At 36.4% G+C, this 22,384-nt stretch overlaps 2 protein-coding genes and 1 pseudogene across 2 annotated transcripts; 2 read left to right on the top strand and 1 right to left on the bottom strand.

The window, feature by feature from the left end:
- Positions 1-6,466: 6,466 nt before the first annotated feature.
- LOC103938244 (UDP-glycosyltransferase 72E1-like) lies at positions 6,467-7,873 on the top strand. The gene has a single exon (XM_018645215.2). The coding sequence runs from the start codon at positions 6,467-6,469 to the stop codon at positions 7,871-7,873; it is 1,407 nt and encodes a 468-aa protein (XP_018500731.2).
- A 4,514-nt stretch (positions 7,874-12,387) lies between these two features.
- On the top strand, positions 12,388-14,716 carry LOC103938245 (annotated as a pseudogene).
- Positions 14,717-16,674: 1,958 nt separating this feature from the next.
- On the bottom strand, positions 16,675-20,516 carry LOC103929141 (RNA polymerase II C-terminal domain phosphatase-like 4). The gene is made up of 9 exons (XM_048590040.1): positions 20,079-20,516; positions 19,725-19,825; positions 19,502-19,587; positions 18,729-18,844; positions 17,954-18,137; positions 17,572-17,861; positions 17,254-17,439; positions 17,136-17,168; positions 16,675-17,042 (listed from the first exon to the last, which is right to left on the bottom strand). Exons 2-9 carry the CDS (start codon positions 19,823-19,825, stop codon positions 16,848-16,850), a joined length of 1,191 nt encoding a protein of 396 aa, XP_048445997.1. The 5' UTR covers positions 20,079-20,516; the 3' UTR covers positions 16,675-16,847.
- Positions 20,517-22,384: the final 1,868 nt, after the last annotated feature.

Raw genomic sequence — 22,384 nt, 5'->3', positions numbered from 1 at the left:
GGGCGATTGTACCGCACCATTCTTATTGAAATAATATAACATAATGGGCGATTATTCCGCACCACTCAAGTAGCAGGAAAATTTAAATACGCAAATCAAGGTGGGCGATTGTACCGCTCCACCTAAAATTGCAATGAAATTAAACAGCAGGCAAATTTAAATATGCAAGCTAGGATGGGCGATAATACCGCTCCACCTAAAATTTGCAGTAAAATTAGATCTGCAGTCCAAGATAGGCGATGATGCCGCACCATTTTGGATCGCAGTAAGATTAAATTTGCAGTTAAAGATGGGCGATTGTACCTCACCATCTTGGATTGCAGTAAAATTAACATAAATAAATACTGGGTTAGTAATCAAGATCTACACCAAACAATAAATCAAAGATGTATGTAACTGTTAAGTTAAGAACTAAGAGCAGGCATGGAGCAAACAGTTCGTCGCGAGGGTATATCACGCAGTTGAGGCAGAGGAAGAAGATAAGCAGTAAAAACCTTAGAGGAAACATTTTTTCGTTCGGCAAAGAGAAATGAGAGAATAATTAGATTTTAGAGAGTCGTACTGATAACGTGTTATAAATATGTAAAAGTTAGAGAGATAACATTTTTAATAAATGGAGCGAAGTAGGTGTAAAATGTCACACTGAAACTATAGCATAAGAGGATAAAAAATAAAAGACAGAGGAATAGATGATGTTATTGATCTTTCTTTCTTTCTGTCTGTGTTTTTGAAAGCACACGGAGTGCTCTATTTATAGAGCAACTCCAATACTGATGCATTAATTATAAATTGAAAATTTACAGCACCCTTTTGGAAAATATGATCTCCTGCATCCCTAAAGTGAATTTCAATCTGTATGGGCATTGAAAATGTGTGTGTGTGTGTGTGGGCATTCATAATAATGTCAATGTTTTCAACAATATATATATATATATATATATATATATATAATTTGTACATTTACATAAAAACGTGGTACATTTTATATAAAAAATAATGGGTACATTTTATATTTAAAAAACAATGGTACGTTTTAGATTAAAATAAATTTCACATTAAAAAATGGGTACATTTTACATAAAAAATGGTACTTACAACCAAAAAAAAAAAAAAAAAAAAGAAAAGAAAAGAAGGGATACATTTTACATATAACAAAATGTTACATTTTGTAAAAAAATGGGTACAAATAAAAGGTAAACAAAACGGTTACTTTGGTTGCAGTCCTTGATCATCTCAATTGTTAGATTGAAACCTTAATGTTTTTCAATTTTTTATCAAAGTTCTTCGACTTTGTACACTTCAGCATTTTAATATTTATTATGGGATACTTTGGATGCGGTCCCTAAATACCAATATTCTTTGACTAAAACCTTTGTGGTTTTCATTTTTTGATCGAAGTCCCTGATATTAATGTAATAATGTATTTCTATGTAGGTTATAATATTTTTAAATTAAAATGAATTTTGTAGTTATTTATATTAATGAGATTTTATATAAAACCCATAATTTATGGGATTTAAAAAATATTAAAGATAAATTATACTCTCCAATATATTGGGTATATATATACATTGGTACGTTCATCAAAACTAACCAAAATATTATTGTACCAAAATATGGGTACATTTTTCAAAAACACAAAAAATGATATTAGGCTTAATAACATTATTAAATTTCTTCTATTAAACTTGACATGGATACATTCTCAAATCAACAAAATAGAATGTACCCTTATAAGTTTAAAAAATAGATTAGAGAAAAGATTGAATGAATTTTATTTAAAAAAGGGTACATTTTTCATATAACAATTTGATATATTTAAGAATGGGTACATTTAAGTAGGGGTCGGCATAAAAACCGCCAAACCAAAAAATCGAATCGAACTGTGACAAAAAAAAAAAAAACGTAAAAAACCACGTTGACCAAAAAGTCAAAACCGGAACAAAAACCGAACCGAACCGTTTCAAACGATTCCGATTTGAAATATTAAGAACCCGAGGAACCAGACCGAACGAACCGCTTTTAATATAAATTATTATTTTTATATAAATAAGGCATTTTTCCAAGAAGACCATGTGCATAAACCCAATATTTTTCTTCACTTCTCTCCCCCTCCTTTGTTGTTTTATCACTTTTCTCCCCTTACATTATTTTTCTCCTTTTTTTTTCCAGTATATTATGCATTATGTACATTTTAGTTTTAGTTTAATATCTACACTTTGGTCTTGATAAGAACCTTTCTATCTTTTGATTTATATTTATATGCACACTTTCTATCTTCTGGTCACAAATCTTGTAGATCTAGTAGTGGAAACTCCAATTTACTTGAATTTATGGTTTAAATATGTGTTTGGTATTAGAAGTAGAAAATTAGAAAAAATATATAATTTTGGTTAGAACCGTAAACCAGCAAGAACCGAACTATACGGTTTTAGTAATAAATTTAAGCGGAACAATTGAACTGAATCGTTGAAATTTTCTGGTTTCAGTTCCATTTTGAGGATGGAACCGGGCCGAACCGGACCGTGCCCACCCCTGCATTTAAGATTAGAAAAAATTGAAAATTTATATGAATGGGTACATATAAGATAAAAATTTAATGGGGTATTCTAATTTTATTTTTTATATTTTGGAAATGTTTGAATTGAAAATTAATTAGGAGTTTAATAAGGGTGTGAGTATTAAAACTCTAAATCAATTACTAATTTTTATTTAAAAAAAATTATGTAACTGACATGTAATTCATTAATATTGTCACATCCCCCCCCGGGGGGGACCACTTCCCGGGCCCACTCCACCACCGTAGCACGATATTGTCCGCTTTGGGCCCCGACCACGCCCTCACGGTTTTGTTTATGGGAACTCACACGAGAACCTCCCAGGATGGTTTATTGTGAATGCTTGAAGTACTATATGAACTACGAATGGCTTAATCCCTATTTAGGGTACGTAGGCAGTTTAACGAGACGTTAGATGCAGCCATAATATATTTGAGACAAAAGCCTTTATTTGGGAAATTGAGTAATGTGAAGGAAATTGGTAAAGGCAAGTTTTAGTTTTGTGAATTAGTTAGTTAAATTAGTGTTAATTGGGCTTGTCACGGATAATTATCCTTGAAAATAAGTAGTTCGGGAGTAGGGCGTTATTGATTGTACATTTTACACCGTATTGTATATAATTTAAAATGCTACGACATAGTTGAGTATTTGGTTGCATCATGGTATATCCATATGTATATTACTTGCACGTAATTATTGTGAATGCTTTGAAGTGCAAAGGTGAACGCAGGACACCCAGGTAAGTTCATGTGAGTTTATGGTATTAGTTGAATCGATGGAGTTATAGCATGAATAGATTTATGTGTTAAGCAACTCCGATACTGTTGTACTGTTTGCCCATATGTTGTACATGTTATATTGAGATGCATTGAGAGCTCATAAACCTGCACCCCGGTGTTAGTGCTCCCGCCCGTGGCCAGGGCACGTCTTTCACGTGATGTTCACCACCCGCACCTTACGCTCACCTTGGACTCAAGGTAGGTGCACAGGTCTGTCGTACAAACCACTATAGGTGGTTCTGACTCGTAGGTGACCCGTGATTATTCGCCCAGTCTTCACATGATCGTAGCACTTGAGCGTACTTATTACACCCAGTCCTGTCGTACAAACCTCTAAAGGTGGTTCCGACTCGTGTGTAGGGATGTTTGATGAGCTGTAGATTAAGTCGTATAGGTCACTATAGGTAACTCCCGGCTTGTATATTAGCATTGATTGATGAGATATGGATACCTGTACCTCGGTGTTTGTGCTCCCGTTCGTGGTCAGGGCATAGTCCTTCACGTGATGTTCACCTCCCGCACCTTACGCTCACCTTGGACTCAAGGTAGGTGCACATGCCTATCGTACAGACCACTATAGGTGGTTCCGACTCGTAAGTGACCTGCGATTATTCGTGCAGTCTTCACGTGATCGTAGCACTTGAGCGTATTTATTTACACCCATTCCTGTTGCACAGACCACTAGAGGTGGTTCCAATTCGTGTGCAGGGATGCTTGATGAGATATGGATAAGTCGTACAGGTCACAAGAGATGACTCCATATGCTAGCATTGATTGATGTGATATGAGTACAGTCGTACGGGTCACGTTAGGTGATTCCGACTGATGTATCATTTTATATTGATTAAGTTCATTTGACCTACTTGTTAATGCATTGTAGAGTCTATGAACATGGCATACCCATGGTTTTGGCCATTTTTTTTAGCATAGGTGGATATATAGATATATATATATATATATATATGTAGTAATGTTCTATAGAAAACAATAAGGGATTTACAGTGAGGGGTTATTACTGTTAGAAAGGTAATAGTTTTGGGAAACTTGGTTTTACTGCTTACTCACACTTTCTATTTTGTACCCCTCCAGGTTATAACCGCTAAGTCCGTATTGACGAGAATCTATGGCTAATCTTAGTATTGGTGGCTACTTTTAAGGGTATGATTCTTACCCACACTACTGCACTTTACTTATGCTCTGACATCGCGTGTGAAATGGGTTCGCTCCCACTCATAGCGCACTCTGGTATTTATACACTTTTAGATTCACATTTATTCACATTTTATACACTATCACACTTTATAGCTTCGTCACCTTCCAAGTGTCGGCCAACACAGCTCGATTTGGGGTTCTAGTGGACATTCCGGGTCGGGGTCTGTCAAATATACTAATGCTAGGGACTTTGATTAAAATTTGAAAACTGATAAGGTCTTAATCAATGAATATTAAAACTAGGGACCGGATACTAATTTTCCCATTTATTATCTTTCCATGTCATTTTTTTTTAAATTTAAAATTGTTGATTACAGTCTAGCATTTAAAACAACCTGCCTTGTTGTTTTTTCATTTCAAAATTGCTCTAATTAACAACGTTCAAGGGATTTAAATTCAAGAATTAATGTAATTCAAAATTCTAGTCATGAAATTCAATCAATCATCAAATCTAAAAAATTATGAAATTGTAAAAAATCCCCAAATTTATGGGATTATGGATTTTACAAATCTCATGGATCTTACAAATTTCATGGATTATGAGAAATGCATACAATAAAAAATCGTCCACTACTTCTGCAAAATTTATGTACGACATTAAATTTATTATGGGTACATAAAAGAACAATGTACCCATGAACTTGACAAAAAAAGGTACCAATATTGAACATAGAAAAATGTACGTACCCAAAACACATAATACCAATGGGTCCACCTACTAAATTTACAAGAAAATTATAATTAACATTGTACCCAAATAAAAATAAATATAAGAGCAAAAAACTCTGGGTACATGTTAAAACTCATGGAAAAGAATGTACCACATTGTTTTGTCAGCATGCATATGCATGGGTACATAAAATCCAACAACCAAAACCATTTTACCTAATTTTCTACAAAAAGAACATAATTTTCTCCACAAAACATTGTACCCATATCAATATGTATAACGAAATTGTAGTCACAAAACATATTGTACCAATAGATAAATTTGAATGAAATAACATGTCAAATAAAGTTGTACCCATGAAATATAAGGTGTAGCCACCCCATACATTGAATAATCAAGATTAATATTCAATAATAAAGGAAATAAAAAGTAAAAAAGAAGAAAGGAAGTTGACTGCATATATAATCTAGGGATGCTGCTGCTACGCTGAGAGAGAGAGAGACAGTCTGGGGGTTTGGTGTATAGTTGATGAAGAAGCATAATGAATTGAGTTTGGGGTGCTATAGGGTGTGTATCAGGGATGAAAGAATGGAGGAGTTTAAATAGTTGTTTACTTACCTTAAATTGAGGAAGGGATGCGATTTCAATTATCAACTAAAAATCCCGACAAAGCAATTTATATTAATTACAAAAAAAAGGTAAATAGTTTAGCTAAAAATTAAATAAATATAGCAAAGAGTTGACATGTAAAATTTTAAATTCTAAAATAATGACGTTGACAAAGTCAAACGACTTTGATAAAAAAACATTATGAGTATAAATAAAAGTTTAAAAAAATAAGGGACAAAAAGAAATTAATATATGGGTAGAAATTAAAATTTAAAAGAAAATTGGTACAATTTAAAAAATGATTGCAAATTAAAAATGGGTCCAAACTAGAAATAGAAATATATGATAAAAAGTTTAACCATAAATATAATATATTAAGTGTAACGTTTCTAACACTCAATGAATATATTTAAAAATAAAACTTAATTATCTTGACATGTAAATATTTTGTATTTGAATAATTAATGAGGTTTATTAAAACCGAAGAACCTTGATCAAAATTTAAAAAGAAATAAAGTTTTAATCAGTGGAGTAGAAAAAATAAAGATGGCAACCTAATTTCTCATTCTTTAAATATCAACTTCTGTTTTCTGAAAACCCCGAAGTATTCCGGAGCTAAAGATATCGACCAGCCGAACATGGAGTCCACCCAGAACAAGCCGCATGTGGCGGTCTTAGCAAGCCCAGGGATGGGCCACGTCACCCCACTCCTCGAGCTAGCCAAACGACTTGTCGTTGACCACGGCTTCCATGTCACCTTCCTTTCCATCACCACCGACGCACCACCCGCCCAGCTCCAGCTCCTTAGCAACCCCTCCCTCCCTTCCGACCTCCATGTCGTCAGCCTCCCCAGCGTCGACGTGTCCCAACAAGCCAACGATGTCTCAGTTCGCATCGTTCTCGTCGTCCAAGAAACCCTAAAGTCTCTGCCATTTGTCCTGAAAAACTTACAACCTCCGATCAAATCTCTCGTCTTCGATCCTTTCTGCACTATAGCACACGATGTCGCTGCCGACCTCTCCATCCCCACATACCTTTTCCTGACGTCTTCGGCTTTGTTTCTGGCGTTGACCATGTACTTCCCCACGATCAACGCCGAGGTCAACGGCGACCATTCAAAAATAGCCGAGGAGGTTCTTGTCCCCGGCTGCAAGCCCCTGTTGCTTGACGATCTTATCCCCGGAGTTTTAATGCCTGAATTATTACTTATGTCCAACAGATTGCCGATCGTGAATGGCGTTTTGGTAAATACGTGGGAAGAACTCGAGCCAGTGACGCTTCATTCCATTAGAGAAAGCCCTTTCTTTCTTGGTCTGCCAGCGCCGCCGGTTTATCCCATTGGGCCGTTGACCAAAGAGGGCGAACTGGTAACATCAGCATTGGAATCTTCGAAGTTGATGACGTGGCTGGACCAGCAGCCGGCCGGTTCAGTGGTTTACGTATCGTTCGGTAGCGGAGGGACTTTGTCGGGGAAACAGATGAGTGAACTGGCGTTAGGATTGGAGCTGAGCCAAAAACGGTTCGTTTGGGTGGCGCGGCCTCCGAGCGAGGCGAGCGTGTCGGGGAACTTTTTTAAGGCCAGTTTCGACGCGGACGATCCGGCGTCGTATTTGCCGAAAGGGTTTTTGGATAGGACGCGAGGGAGAGGGTTGGTGACGTCCTCGTGGGCCCCGCAAGTGGCGGTTCTGAGTCATCAGTCTGTGGCTGGATTTGTGACGCACTGCGGGTGGAATTCGGTGTTGGAGAGCATATTGCATGGGGTGGTGATGATTGCGTGGCCGCTGTACGCGGAGCAGAGGATGAATGCGAGGTTTTTGGTGGATGCGGGAGTGGCGGTGTGGCCGGAGGCGGAGGAGGATAATGGGAAGAGAGTGGTGGGGCGTTGCGAGGTGGAGAGGGTGGTGAGGACGATTTTGGATGAGGAAGGAGAAGGGTTGAGGCGGAGGGTGAGGGAGCTTCAAGGCACTGCCGCGAAAGCATTGAAAGTCGGTGGGCCATCCAATGGATCCCTCCATCGTCTAGCGAAGGAGTGGCGGGAGTCTTAGCACTTCAAATATTTTGATGTGTGTAAAAATTTATGAACTTTGACAATTGTGATTGGCATGTTAAGTTTTAAATCGTTATTGTTAGATTGATAAAATCGTTCAGGTCGAGCGAAATGTTAATAAATATACACAACTTAAATGTAGAAGTTTGAGGTTTCTTGTAATGTTTAATGCATGCATTAGTGTGAAACTTTATGGGATTATTACTTGGTTTGCTTAAATGTTGATTAGCATGTTTATCTCCTATTGTTAATCACTTGGTTTGCTTAAGTTTGAGGTTTCTTTTAGTTCATGATTGAATTATTACTTAAATGTTGATTAACATGTCTATCTTCTATTGGTTAATCACTTGGTTTGCAAAATTAATTTAAGAATTTGGTCTCCCTAGTATTATCCTTTTTCTCATCACTTTCAAGTGAGGGTGATGCTCACCACCATATTTATCACAATTAGATGAGTTTAAATTTCGAGATCTATGTAGCGGATAGATACAAATCTCAAAATTTAAACTCATCCAACGATAATAAGTAGGGTGGTGAGCAAAAATGCACCCAAACTTTATAAGGCAACAAAAATAAAGTGTTACAATTTGTAACACAAATAAATGTTAAAATTTCATTACTTTTCATAACACACTGGAATTAGGATAATACGTGCATTCTTCACACGGGGGAATGCAAATATTCCACAATTGTCCAATAATGTATCTTCACCATATAAACTTCATAATCAGGACCATTTAATTTATTAATCTTCAAATGAAAATCATTTGCTAAAAAATTATTTGAATCGGAGATCATTTAGTCATCCAAATTTATACAACAGATCGATGATGTAAGTACCAAGTAATATATTTATGATGAACCGTCCAGCTATTAATACATTTGGATGACTAAACAATCTCCGATTCTAATAATTCTTTTATAGGAATGATCTTCAAATGAAGATGTATAAATTGAACAATTTCGATTATAAAATTTATATAGAAAACTAGATTTTAATCCTTAAATAAGATGAAGTTTAGAAAAATATCTCATAGAAGATTAAAAATTATTTTTAATCCCTAGACTCTATTTAATGTCAAGATATGCATTCAATGTCTTTTTTCTTTTTTCTTTTATTTATTATTTATTATTTTATTTTATAATTTTATGGTGTCCACGAATTACATTATATGAAAAATATTGTAAATTTTATCCCCCTGTTATGATCTTCAATGAGTCCCTAAGGTTATGTTCACTTGCCCACTCATTATGTGACAGTTCGTCCACAACACGGAATTCCGGTACTGCTTCACCCACTTTAAACTGCAAAGGTGAATGTCGAGCGTAAATCTTGCAAAGTGTCAACTGATCAACTACTGATTGTATAGGGAAAAAAAAAAAAACTACTGATTGTTTGTATTAGTCAATTATCATTTCAACTTTTTCAAGCTATTATTCTGCTTACTTTGGCAGAATCTGTCACAATTTTTCTTTCTTTCTTTTGGTTTGTTAGAAAGAATCCATCAAGAAAACCCGGCCGATGATTAGGAATCGTTTATGTAATATGGAGGGGCCGGCATACAACCTATATAAAAACTAAGCAGTAATGTAGACATCTCAACTACAAGTTTATACAACACAACCCTGTGTTCCTCATATAAAAGTCATCAATCAGTTACGTGTTATTGCACTAGTGAATGTGAAAAATATGAATCCTTTTACCGTGGAAATTATGATTGTCGTTCGTACGTGTTTAGGCTTTAGAGTAAGATGTGCAATACATACACAAGAATTGGGCAAGAAAATCTGCAGTGGTCGCACACCCATGTTAAAGGCCAAGACATTTTTAAGAAACGTCAACTGTTCATTTTATAAACCACTCAAGTGAACGTTGGTTTGTCAAAGATTCTACAACGCTATGCGCATGCCTCACACTTTCCCCCGGGCTTCGTGCACTTGGCCTTTGTGTATCTTACTAGTAATCTTTCCTAGTTTTTGTTTTGGTTTGGTAGAAAGAATCTGTGCGCCTCAAGAATTAGGAATTGTTTATGTAGAATATGGACCTAACCTCTATACAAAAACAAAACTATAACAGTAATAGACGTTTCAACTACAATCCTGTCTTCCTCGAATAAACATAATTACTAAAATATTAGGAGAGAGGCAATGATCTGCTAAGCAAACATTTTCAGTTGTAATGCATCGTCAATGGTGAAAACAAATTTTATTAAAACAAGATCCTAGAAGCTTAATCACATAAGATGTCATTAGCAACTAATCTCGAGTCAAATATGACAATACTTCATATTTAGTAGCAAGCAGGGCCAGCCCTGAGTGTAGCCCTAGTAGGCGCCCACCTAGGGCCCCCACTTCGGAAGGGTCCTCAAAAATTTTTTATATCCTGTAATTAACATATAAATATAAAAAAATCTAAGAAATATCATAATTCATTTGTTAGTGCAGTGAAAATGTTGGCTTCATTTTTCTTTAGGATGTTGAGTTCAAAACATGAAGCCGTCTTTTAGTCATTAGATTTTTCTTGTTTTTCAAATTTATTGCCAATACATCTGTCTAAATGCATATAAAGTAATTCATTTGTAAAATGAAGAAAATTTGAAAATGAATTTAATAAACTCTGGTTTCTATGGTGTTGATAAACGCATCATTCCTAGATATTCCCCGAACACCAAGATAGGCATGTGCTTGCCGACACCCGAGGGTGATGAAGCCATGTTAGGATGCCTGAGACTAACGAATATAAATAAATACTTACAAATTAAATTACAATAAGCATGCAATTGAGGAATGTGTTCAGAGCATGCCATAAAACTTCTCATAAAACATATATCATATATAGTATGCTAACTACTAGTATCAGTATCGCCCGGAGGCATATAGAACTCTTCTTTTAGAACACTTCCTTCACAAATATCAATCGCTCGTAGGGCTCCTACTAGCACCCAACCCATAGGTTAATATAAGTATCATTGCCCGTAGGCAAAACATTGACCACTAGATATGCACAAAACATTGAATATACTCTTTCCAAACATAAGTACATATATGTCACATCCCAGCTCGACTTCGCCGTAGCACAATATTGTCCACTCTGGGCTTATCATTCCCTCACGGTTTTGTTTTTGGGTTTCAACACAAGAACTTCCCAGGGGGGTCACCCATCCTAGGATTGCTCTCGCCCAAACTCACTTAACTTCAGAGTTCTTATGGGATCTGGAGCCAGTGAGTTCCCAAAAGTCTCGTGCTATAGGAGGTGGCATGTACATATAAGGCACATTACCCCCTCTCCGTTGGTCGATGTGGGATGTTACAATATATCTCAAAATCATCTTCATAGCATATAGTCATCCATCATATATACTACAAAGAACATAAGTTCGATAAAATATGGTATTCTAAAATATTTGCAGTAAAGCATGATATATCGTAAGTGTAAATCTAATTTACTCATAAAACGTAACCATTAAATCATGATTTTCATATATGCATTTCTACTACTAAAACATGCATTTTAGAAGGGGTTCACTCACCTTACTCCTTGGCAAAGAGCCGCGCAAATAAGGGTGGATAGAAATGCCACAAACAAACGCACCATGGTCGATGTTATCGAGGGTTTGTCAAAAAAGGTAAATGTCCAATGGCAAAGCAAGGGAGAAGCTTGGGGGAGGGTTCCTTCTTCATTCTTGTGGTTCTTGTATGGGTTTAGTAAAGGTGGTGGTGTGGTGGTCGCGGGAGTATGTGGCTCGGGAGGGGGGAGAAGGATGCAACGATGGAGATAGATAGGTCCGAGAGTTGTGTGGAGGGAGAGAGACAGCTGAGAGTGTTTTGGGGGAGAGACACAGGAAGAGAGAAAGGATGAGAGTGGGCCGGGGTGGGGAGACAAAACCAAAAGAAGTGGGTCCTGTTGGGCACACCATTTAAGACCCAAATAGTAACTATTTCAAAATATCTTTCAACCCAAAGTGAAATTATAAAAATGGCCTTCCGTTCCTTAAATTTCAGAACGGGTTGTTACAGTAATACTAGGAAGATTAAATTGGTAAACAAAATTTGCAAACTAAATGATGTCACCAATAGGAATAAGCACTTTTATCAACGCTTGAGTCATAATTTAATCAACAACTTTCACGGCATTTAGTTTGCAAAATTTTGTTTACAAACTTAATCTCCTTAGCATTACCTTTTAACAAAGGCAAACACTAAGAATTATAACCATATTTTGTGGACCACGTGTGAAAGAACATACTAAACATTATTTGGCTTTTAAACATTACCGCGACATTAGCTACAAAATATGAGACCCATCGTGAAATATTTATAAATCAAAGTATCAATATATGGAGTAGGCAAGAGAGCAGCTTTTCTTGATAGTCTCCTCCCCTATATCCAGCATCTCTCCAAGCCTTTCACTTCCCCTTTTTCTGAATTTAATTTGTTGTTTTTCCATTTGGATTAATTATCAGCTAACAAATTTCAATTACAGAAAAACTTCGAAACAGTACAAAGTTCCCTATGGCAGTCGATGGACATAAACGGTACAAGGTGAGTAGCAAAAGGTCAAAACATCCTTAAAAAAGTTCCTTAAAAAATTAAGCTAAATACTCTAATCTGAATTTTAGGAGGATATTAAGCTTATCAAGGATGCCGGACTAAATTCTTACAGATTCTCCATCTCCTGGAGTAGGATTTTATCAAGTAAAAAATCATTTCTTCTTTATTCTGTTATTTTCAAAAATTTGTTTGATTATTTATAAGAAACTGATGGAGTGTTGATGGATCCTACGCAGAGGGAAGCTTAAGTAGCGGAATTAACCAAGAGGGTATGGATCACTACAATAGCTTCATCGATGAACTAATAAAAATGGTGAGAAAGCTACCAGTTTTTATATAGTTAGTTGAATTAAGTATGTGTTTGGTTTAATGTATTTTCTGCGTTCTAACGCAGGCATCACACCTTTCGTGACGATCTATCACTTTGACATGCCACTAGCCCTGGAAGAGAAATATGGAGGCTTACTGAATCGCTCATTTGTGTAAGCCTTTTTCGAAAACCATTTTGCACGCATGTCATTTTGTAAACATGAATTGAAAAATATGAACTTCAAAAGATAAACAAATAGTATAATATCAATCTCATAATGTATAATAATGTTACGGTCGACTTTCCACGAATGACTTTAGAGACTATAGCGAACTTTTATTCAAATTTTTTGGAGAGAGAGTTAAACATTGGTTCACAATTAATGAGCCAAACGTTCTTGCTCAATATGGTTATGAAATTGGGATTTCCCCACCAGGGAGGTGTTCACTTCCATCAACCCTTTGTGCATTACGGTCTCCTGTGAAATGTTTCGAGAATGTCGGTCCATGCAAGTTTGGTGGTAACTCGTCAACAGAACCTTACCTTGCAGCCCATAACATAATCCTTGCCCATGCCGCTGTGGCTAAGCTCTACAGAGAAAAATATCAAGTGAGAGACTCGAGGAAATTCAAACGAATTCAACTGTTTCAACTTTTTAATCTTATTACTAAAATTTAGTTTGAATGTCATCTTCTAGGAACAACAAAAGGGTGAAGTTGGAATCGTCCTCGTTTCACAATATTTTTTGCCATATACAGAGTCAGAAGAAGATAAAGCCGCAGCAGGAAGACTTTTTGACTTCTACCTCGGATGGTGAGTAGAAGCCTTCAATATCATGATCATTGATGATCATGAGAACTTGCATGTTTTAATCATTTTATGATAAGTTTTTTCATTAGTAATGTTACTTTTTATGCATTAGGTTTATGGGACCATTAGTATTCGGAGATTATCCACAAAGTATGAGAGAGAGGGTGAAGGAGAGGCTTCCCACTTTTTCTGCAGAAGAGAAAGTTCTGCTCAATGGGAGTTTAGGGTTCGTTGGAATCAATTATTATACATCTTCGTATGCCAAACATAAGGCTCCTGCTCCAGGTGAGGCGTTGCATTATTCCTTCAACACATGGGCCGAAACAATAGGTGAGATACCTTGCTCTCTGGAACCATATATAGGACAAAAGAAAAATCAAACATAAAGTATAGTTTTAATATTCCGTCTTGTTGATCGTGTTTTGATTGTTGCAGCCATCAAAGATGAAGAATTGCTTGGTGTCGTAAGAAACTTTTTGAAATTCTATGTTCTTGCAAGTTTTGTAAGAAATGAAATATCGGTGTTGTCTTTGTTTGAGGAAAATGTGTGGTTAATTTTTTCCTTACGGTGCAGACCGATGATCATTGGCCGGAAGGGCTTCAGAAGCTGTTGGAGTACGTAAAGGATAAATATCAAAATCCAAAAGTCTACATTTCTTTGAAAATGGTTCGATTTCTTAAGCTTCAGTTAATCCTTGTATATATACTGTTAATCAAAATATCCATAACAAAAATAAAGAAGGATGACATTGTATCTTCTACACCTTTTCTTTGTAGGAATTTCTGATCACAAGGACAATGGCTCTCCACTTGAAGTACTTCTAGAGGATCCATATCGAATTTCCTTTGTTACTTGTCACTTGTATCAGATCAATAAGGCAATTAAGTAAGTGATGATGTATTTTTTTATTTGACACCGAAAACAAATATAATGTCTCATTCTTAACAAAATTATTGCAGGGATGGAGTGAATGTCAAGGGGTACTTTTATTGGGCTCTGTTCGATGACCTTGAATGGGGTATGGGGTTCGAACGTTATGGGATTTACTTTGTTGATTTCAATAACTACACGCGCTACCCCAAGCTTTCTGTTAAGTGGTTACGAGCTTTCCTTCAAGGCTGAGGTCCTGCTACAGGTAATGCCTGAGTGATCGGTTGTTCAAACTTAATATCGTTGAATCCTACATCGGCAGTAGAAAGAGAGAAATAATAGTTTAAATATCTTAACCCCATGCCAACTGATACCGAGGCTTTTTGTGATAAAACCCCACACTTGACGGATTGTGCAATTGACAATTATCAAGTTGGAGACAATATCGGTCATGTTGGAAGTCTCCGATGTGGGTCGTCACTATTCTAGTTTATTGGAAACGCCATATCCTGGCGCGCCATGGCTGTAATTGGTAGCATGTTTGTATATGGATCAAAATTGAATCAAACAATTAGTACTGTGAGATTTACACATTCGGGTGCTATTCCGCCTCCACTGTAAAATATTGGTTTGTTTTTTGTTCGAGAGTCTCCAAGGTGGCTGATGAGCGTCTCGTAAAAGTAAAACAAATCAGAAGTCAGTAACCAGCCATAATTGGTAAACATAAATACCTTGAAGCAGCTATGCAGCGTCTTGGAGAAACGAATGCGTGCACATCTCAAGAAGCATCTGATATCATGATAATGTATTTGAGTCTGAAAATGTTCTCCTGGCATGCAATCAAGAAATAAGATCATTTTTTATAGTGCCTTGACAGGATTATACAGAAATATTTGAGCAGAACTCGGAAAGAACGCTTGACATGTTTCGGAAGAGATATGCTCACTCACTCAATATAGAAATATGATTACAAAATTCATGATCACCTGCTGTTCTGTTTCACCTTCCGCTTTCTTTATGTTAACAGACAAATGGGGAAAATGACCGCTTCTAAGGTGAGTATGGCAAAGTGTATAACTTCTTTTTGGTGTTGTACATCAATTACTTCACAAGTTAAGTAACCAAATGTTTGCCGCAATGTGCTTGGCATTCGTCTTCCAGGTTTCTCCCCAAATCATATTCTGAAACATGATCTGTTACTCTGCTGTTTGCAAATAGATATGATCATTCGTTGAATATGTCTTTGTCATGGCAGGACTTCCATCTGTGGAAGAAGCTTTACTACAGTATTTGTGCTCATCAGCTTCTTGGGAAAACAAGTACATTCCCATTTTTTCAAAGGAGTAGGAAGTTATTTGAGCAACATTCTGTTTTCAGGTTTCTCCCTAAACAAAACTTTGATGCTTCTTGTTTTTTGTTGCCGTTTGCTTCTCACACAAATGTTCATTATTTGAAGTACACCATTTCTGTTATGGAAGGGCCTCCACCTGTGGATGAAAGACACTAAGTTCTTGTGTTCGTAGCCATGTTGGGTTACGCTGTATCACTCGTGATTGGCATGGCAGGATTTCCCTGGGTTATTATGTCAGAGGTAGGTAGCTTTACTATTTATTATCCGAAATTTGGCAGAAAAAAATCAACTTCTGTTATGAAGATTTGATGAGTTTTTGTTTTCAGATATTCTCAGTAAATATTGAAGGCTAGGCCAGAAACTTGTTGAGTTTGATAAATTGGTCTTGTTCTTGGATAACAACTTACACCTTCAATTACATGATGGACTGGAGCTCAGCAGGTTGTAAAAAATTTCCCCTCTTCTTTCCCCTTTTTTTATTTCTGCCATATTTACTCATCACCAGTCTACTTCAGAAACGTTTTTCTTCTACTCGGCCTGTGCCGGTTAAGTGTTGTATTTGTGGCAAAAGGGCGAACTCTAGAAGAAATAGAAGCATCACTTGTTTAATAAGATGAATACACAAGGGTCCGCCCTCAGTAACCCTTTAACTTTGTAGACTTACTTGCACTGGCGCAGCTGCAGCTTCAAGTACAAGAATAATTACCAATGTGAGTGCAGTTGAAAGGGGGTGAATTTGGGAATGTAATTTAAAGTTCAAAATGTAATTTGAGTATTAATACGGAATTTCAAAAGGGTTAACATCTTGTGTTATGACGAGAAATTTCGCTAGTGACACAAAATATGACATCAATTAAAAGACAGATAATGTTGGAGTCATCAAGAAAATTTGACACTTAATGCAACTAGAGAGAGAAAAAGATTACTATTATGAAATTCAACAGTTCAAAATGAAAGAGAATGGTAATCTCTAAGAGATACGATTGAGTGAGATCAATGGAGGAACCACGTTCGGGATCAAAAGTATTTCAAACTACATGCAGACACGGTCAGTGCTGCAAGAACAGATAATGAGGTTTTCATTCGCTTGGTAGTGAACTTCTCATCAGGTTGCTTTCCCCACAACATAGAGTTTGCAGCTTCATTGCACTGTGGATGGAATCAGAACTTGCCTGTTCCAGGCTTCCAGCATCTGCCTGGAATTTTGAGGGAAAGACATAGCTGAAAACTCGTTTACACCCCTTCAATGGTTCCTCCTTAAGAGTTTTCCACACCTACAAGAATAATATCGATTGAGAAGAACACATATTAATAACCCTTGTAGATATCCAACGGTGATATTAGTTGTCGTGAAAAAAATACTTTACCTTCCTTACATCGCTCTGATTGTCCTCCAATTCCTACCAGACAGTTCACAAGAACACATTAGCACACAACAAAATCAAAATAATTTATCATCACAGATCTGGAAGTGGTGGAACTTACATGAAAGAACGTAGTATGGATTTGTTTCAAAACATCAAGAGCAGCTGCAAGAGCTCCTTCAGTATCACTTTCATCACTCTTCAACTCAGAAAGGGACTTACATTTGAACCCACCTTTGTCACTACTCGATCTAAAGAAATGATATTTTTCGATCAATATTAGATTGCTGTTGTGCTTTGTCCATGCCTACAATATTGGATATTTAGCAACATTGATATAACCCTAGTTTAAAAAAGATAAACCACAGATTACTGATGGCGAGTTATCTATAAACACAGCACTTCTAATTTGCAGTACATCAAGGAATCAAGTACCTACATCTTCTTTATCATCAAGGATTAAAACAGCATTCTCTTGTCCAAGCACAATATCTAGACCTTTTTGATGTCTTTTGATGGCATCCTCACATGATATCACTCTATCACTGAAGTACTCTTTCCTGGGATCAAGCAGCTTCGCCATTTCGAGTGCATAGACTCGTGTACCCATTGTATATATGTACATCTCAAACATTTCACTGGCCTCCTTTAAAAATGTCCTAACAAAAGGCCTCAACTTGATCATCCTATCCACAATGTCCACCTTGAATAGGCTACCTTTTGAAACATCTACAAGTATCATATTGCAACCAAAATGAGTAAATTCAGTGAAAAAAGACGTTAAGTTACAAAATTAAGTAAATCTAGTCAACCTTATACACCTTGCAGGGAATCAGCTGTTTGGCTCTTTAAGTATTCTTCTTCTGCAGTCATACGATCCAGTTTGGTGGAATTTAGCAGTGTGTGATCTAAATCAAGTACCAAGTAAAGCTTCTTATGGCGCATCGCCCCCTTGAGGTCTATTTTGCGTAACCGATCAACTTCATCACTGTGAAGCCTTAATCCCTGCAGAAGCAAGCATTTCAGCACCATATTAATTACAATTTACATCAATATACGTATAAGAATATGGAAATAGATTGAGTAGTCATTGATCCATATATCCAGGAAATTTTCCCCGCATGTGGGCTGTAACTTTAAGCTATAGAATTTGTTAAAAAGACATCAACTCCGTTATAAATAAAACACGATAGCAAGACTGTAAGAGTGAAGTTCATTAATTAGAAAGAAAGATGCACGTAGTCAGGGGGATGTAACTAGATTACCTTACAAAATGCATACAAAAAACATACAACCGAAGAAAAACGACAACAAAGCAAGAAAGTATGCAAAAGCAAATACATCATAACCTAGCTACTTAAGTTGTTCCGTACAACTCTTCAAAACATAAAGCTCAGCAGTTATAAAAATAGAATGGTGAGTCATCCATATATACATAACATAACTAGATAATGGATATATGAAACTGTTAGGTTTCTTTTCTGGTAATTTATCCTTCCCATCAGGGATTGGTAATTCATCAATTACAAGCCAAAACTGGCAGGAATTTAAGCAAAGACATCAAAAATCTTTATTCATGAATTACATTTTAATTACCTTGTGTATATACCCAAATACCACACCAAATTTGTCATCCACCGGCTGCCCACAAACTATACACATATGTTCGAATGAACCAGGATGAGCACAAATATCCTTCTTTCGGGATGATTCTGCACATAGTAACAAAGTGAAGTCAACATCTGTGCGCCTTCAAAAGGAAAAAGGGATGTGCACAATCACCCTTTGAGGATGCTTGAGCACATAAATTGCAGCGTTTTTGTGAGAAACTTTTTGTTGTTTGTTTGAGCAGAAAAGGGTGGAAATTTTTTCCCAATTAAAGTATCAACTCCTTAGTTTATGTTCGGTGATTTCAAGACAAGTGACTTTTCTGGCCTCAGTTAAGCCCATAACTAAAGAATATAGTGAAAAAATAAATTATGTCCTAGAAATTCATTTACTCTTCAAAACATTCAGCCAATTAACCTGGTACTAGTACATATAAGTTAACTGAAAATGATTAGTACTTCTAACAAGAATCTATCAACATAAACACCAGAATGACTGCATCTAAAACTTTCGGCTTTCATCAATCTAAGGGCAGAGACACAAAAACAGGCCGAAAGCCAGATATACATGGCAAGAAAGTAGAGAATAGGACCACTGCGGTAATATTAAAAATGAGGTCTCGCGACTAACTAATCTTTCTTATGATCACAAATTATCACTCGCACTACGAAGCACTTTCTTGCAGTGCAAGGAATTGGAAGGGTATAGCTCGTAAAACGAACCAAAACACTATCCCAACTTAGTCAAAATTAGTTAGTTACTTGAGTTTTCTTCTACAAGTACTTGTGAGCCTGACCCTTGAGTTTCCTCTATGCTTCCAAGATCCTCCTCCTTACACCGCTTTCTACTGCAAAGTAACTATCATAAGTTATATCTAAGAAAAGTGGAACATCAAAGAAACTTTGTTCCAGTTACAGGAACTGTGAATCTAATAGAAACTCATGCTACATTAACAATAAAAGAAAAAGAAAAGGATTTCCGTACCTCCTATCAGTGTCGACTTCACTATCATCATCAAATTCTTCATCCAGCGAGGACTTGCAGGAAGAACTAGAAGAGTGTTGTGGCAAATTGGCAAGACTCATCTAAATTATTCATGCACAAGAAAGAATTTGACATATGCTAATTAAATCTCAAGGTGGATTGATAAGGGTGAAAAGATATGACTGCAACATAATATACACATAAAGTACGAAAAATCACTAAATCAAAAACATCAAGGTTTCTACAAATAGGAATCAGCAATTTAAACAGTTTTATAGAATGTCGCAGCCGATCAATGATCAGTAGTTAATTGTTGGCAAACACACACCAAGAATCAGGGCAATAAAATCGCACCTTTTGTGAGGTTTATTGGGTACCGACGGCAGGAAGAATAGTGGGGAAGAGTATAAAGATCGATTTCTGGAAGATAGTTTTCTTCTTCTGTTTCTTGCGTATAATCTGCAGACAAGAGTCCTACTTTTACTAGAGAAATACCTTAATGATAATTACCAACAAGCATTAACTCTGCAGTTTTTCTAGTAAATCTAATACACCTTAATTATGTTTTTTTTTTTTTTAATATAAGGGATATACTACCTTAATTATATTTTAATTTCCAAAATTAACTCTCAACAAGGTTTAGGGTTTATATCTACCGTAATTATATTGCAATTTCCAAAATTAACTCTCAACAAGGTTTAGGGTTGCGAAACTGTTGGATGCGCTGATGGTGGTAGATTTAGGATCTAGGGTTTATGGATGCTAAACTGTTTGATGGGCCATGGTAGTAGGGCACAGGGTTTGGTTCCCCCGCGTCTCCATCTACTTCAATTTTCTTGTTATATATCTCTTACTGGACTAGTTTCAGAAACTAAGTTGGAATGCTTAGACGGGACTAAGCTAGACTGATTTAGTAAAGCATTTAATGCAGTGTCAAACTAAAAAACAAAATAATTAACAGATTATAATATTACCCATTATTTAATACATTCCAATAATATTTTATTAATTATTCAACGTCTTTTTTTCTTTTCTTTTTTTCCTAAAAATCTATGCCCCTCTGTGGAAATTTCTTCCTTCTTCTCCCTCTTTAGCTCGATCCCATCTCTTTTTTCTTTCTCTTTTTCCTAGAAAACCCAAATCCTTCCCATATTTCCTTTGAAGTCTATAATCTATACAACCAATCAATCATCATCTCTATCAATTATTTGAATGACTCCATTAATTTTTCCAATTTCTTGATTTTCTTTTTCCGGCAAGTTGGACAAAGTGTCAATCGAGAAAGAAAGAAGCTTTGAGCATTATTTGAAACAGAGAAAAGGGTTTTTTAGAGATGGGTAGAAGAAGAAAGCAAAGGCCAAGGGTTTTCTGGAAATTTTCTGTTCATCCCCAAAGCCAACCATCTGGGATTTTTTTGGGAAAAAGGAAGAACAAGCACTGCCGACTGTTGGCCACGATGATGACGCCGTAGAAGAAGAAGGAAGCCCAAGGATTGGATGTCACTGTTTAGCAAGCAAAAGATGGGGTCTGGATCTTGGCCTCAATTTTCTTTTAGTCCCGCTTAATACCGAGCGAAAGTATGGGACTAGATAATGGGGTTTAGCGAAGCGGGGAGGGCCTCGTAGTTGAGGCTAGTCCCATTTATTGTAGTCCAAGGCCTTATCAAACATAGGATAATAACCCAGTTAAGACAGTCCAAGCCAGTCCCTCCTAAGAAGGTGAAACAAACACACCCTTAAACCGTTGGATTTGGATTGAGTCTACAGTTAGCACAAATCAACCATATTGGTAAAAAATACCCTTGCTTTTCAGTAGGTGGTAGGGTAATGCTATGTCAAAAATACTTTGCTTCTCTTTCTGGAATCTAATCCTCTCTCAGATCATCTCAAACCGAAATTGTAAAATATAGCCCTAGAAAAGTTTATTCACAGAAGCCACACAATATGTCATTCAGTTCACCTTTGTTGAGAATCAAAACTAAATCATTTCACTTACAAGTGAAGAGAAATACAACTAGACTGCACTAGACCGTAGTACCAACTACTAAGTTTTTTGCAAAAAAATATTTTTAAATTAAGAGTGTCAGGCCATACTCATTTATCATCAACTGAAGGGGCTAAACATAGCCCCCTAAATAATTTGTTAGTTTTAAGTTTATACTTTAATTTAGTTAAACTGTCATTTGATCTTTTCAAATCTAGCTGTTGAATTTGAAATCAATTATTATAATTGAGGAGTTGACCCCCAAAAAATGAGCTAAGAGGGGGCTACATTTTGCCAGCCTGATGCCTCTCTGGCCAAATAATAGCATGATAGGGTCCATAGAATTATAACCTAGTCATCGGTTGGAGATGAGTTTTTGGACAAATCAGGACAATTTTTTTATTTTTGGACCTTTGGCCTTCCTTATTGGAGATGAGGCTCATGAACACTTTCAGCCAATTTTTACAATACTAGATTGTGCTTGTGCTTTGTCCATGCCTACAATAACGATTAACGGATATTTAGCAACATTGGTAACCAGTATTTGAACTCTTCTGTTCTGGCCAATTTTACACTCGCGGTCACATGTTTAATTTCCCGTCCCCGACAGAAGAGGTCAAATACTGAGTTACCAGCTAAAAATCTGCGGCCGTAACGGTTCATACTAGAAATTCATG

This window comes from the organism of the source record quoted next, unplaced genomic scaffold (genome assembly GCF_019419815.1).
Source record: "Pyrus x bretschneideri cultivar Hongxiangsu unplaced genomic scaffold, Pyrus_bretschneideri_v1 Contig3, whole genome shotgun sequence".
Classification (NCBI taxonomy): domain Eukaryota; kingdom Viridiplantae; phylum Streptophyta; class Magnoliopsida; order Rosales; family Rosaceae; genus Pyrus; species Pyrus x bretschneideri.
This window is presented reverse-complemented; position numbering and strand designations above follow the sequence as displayed.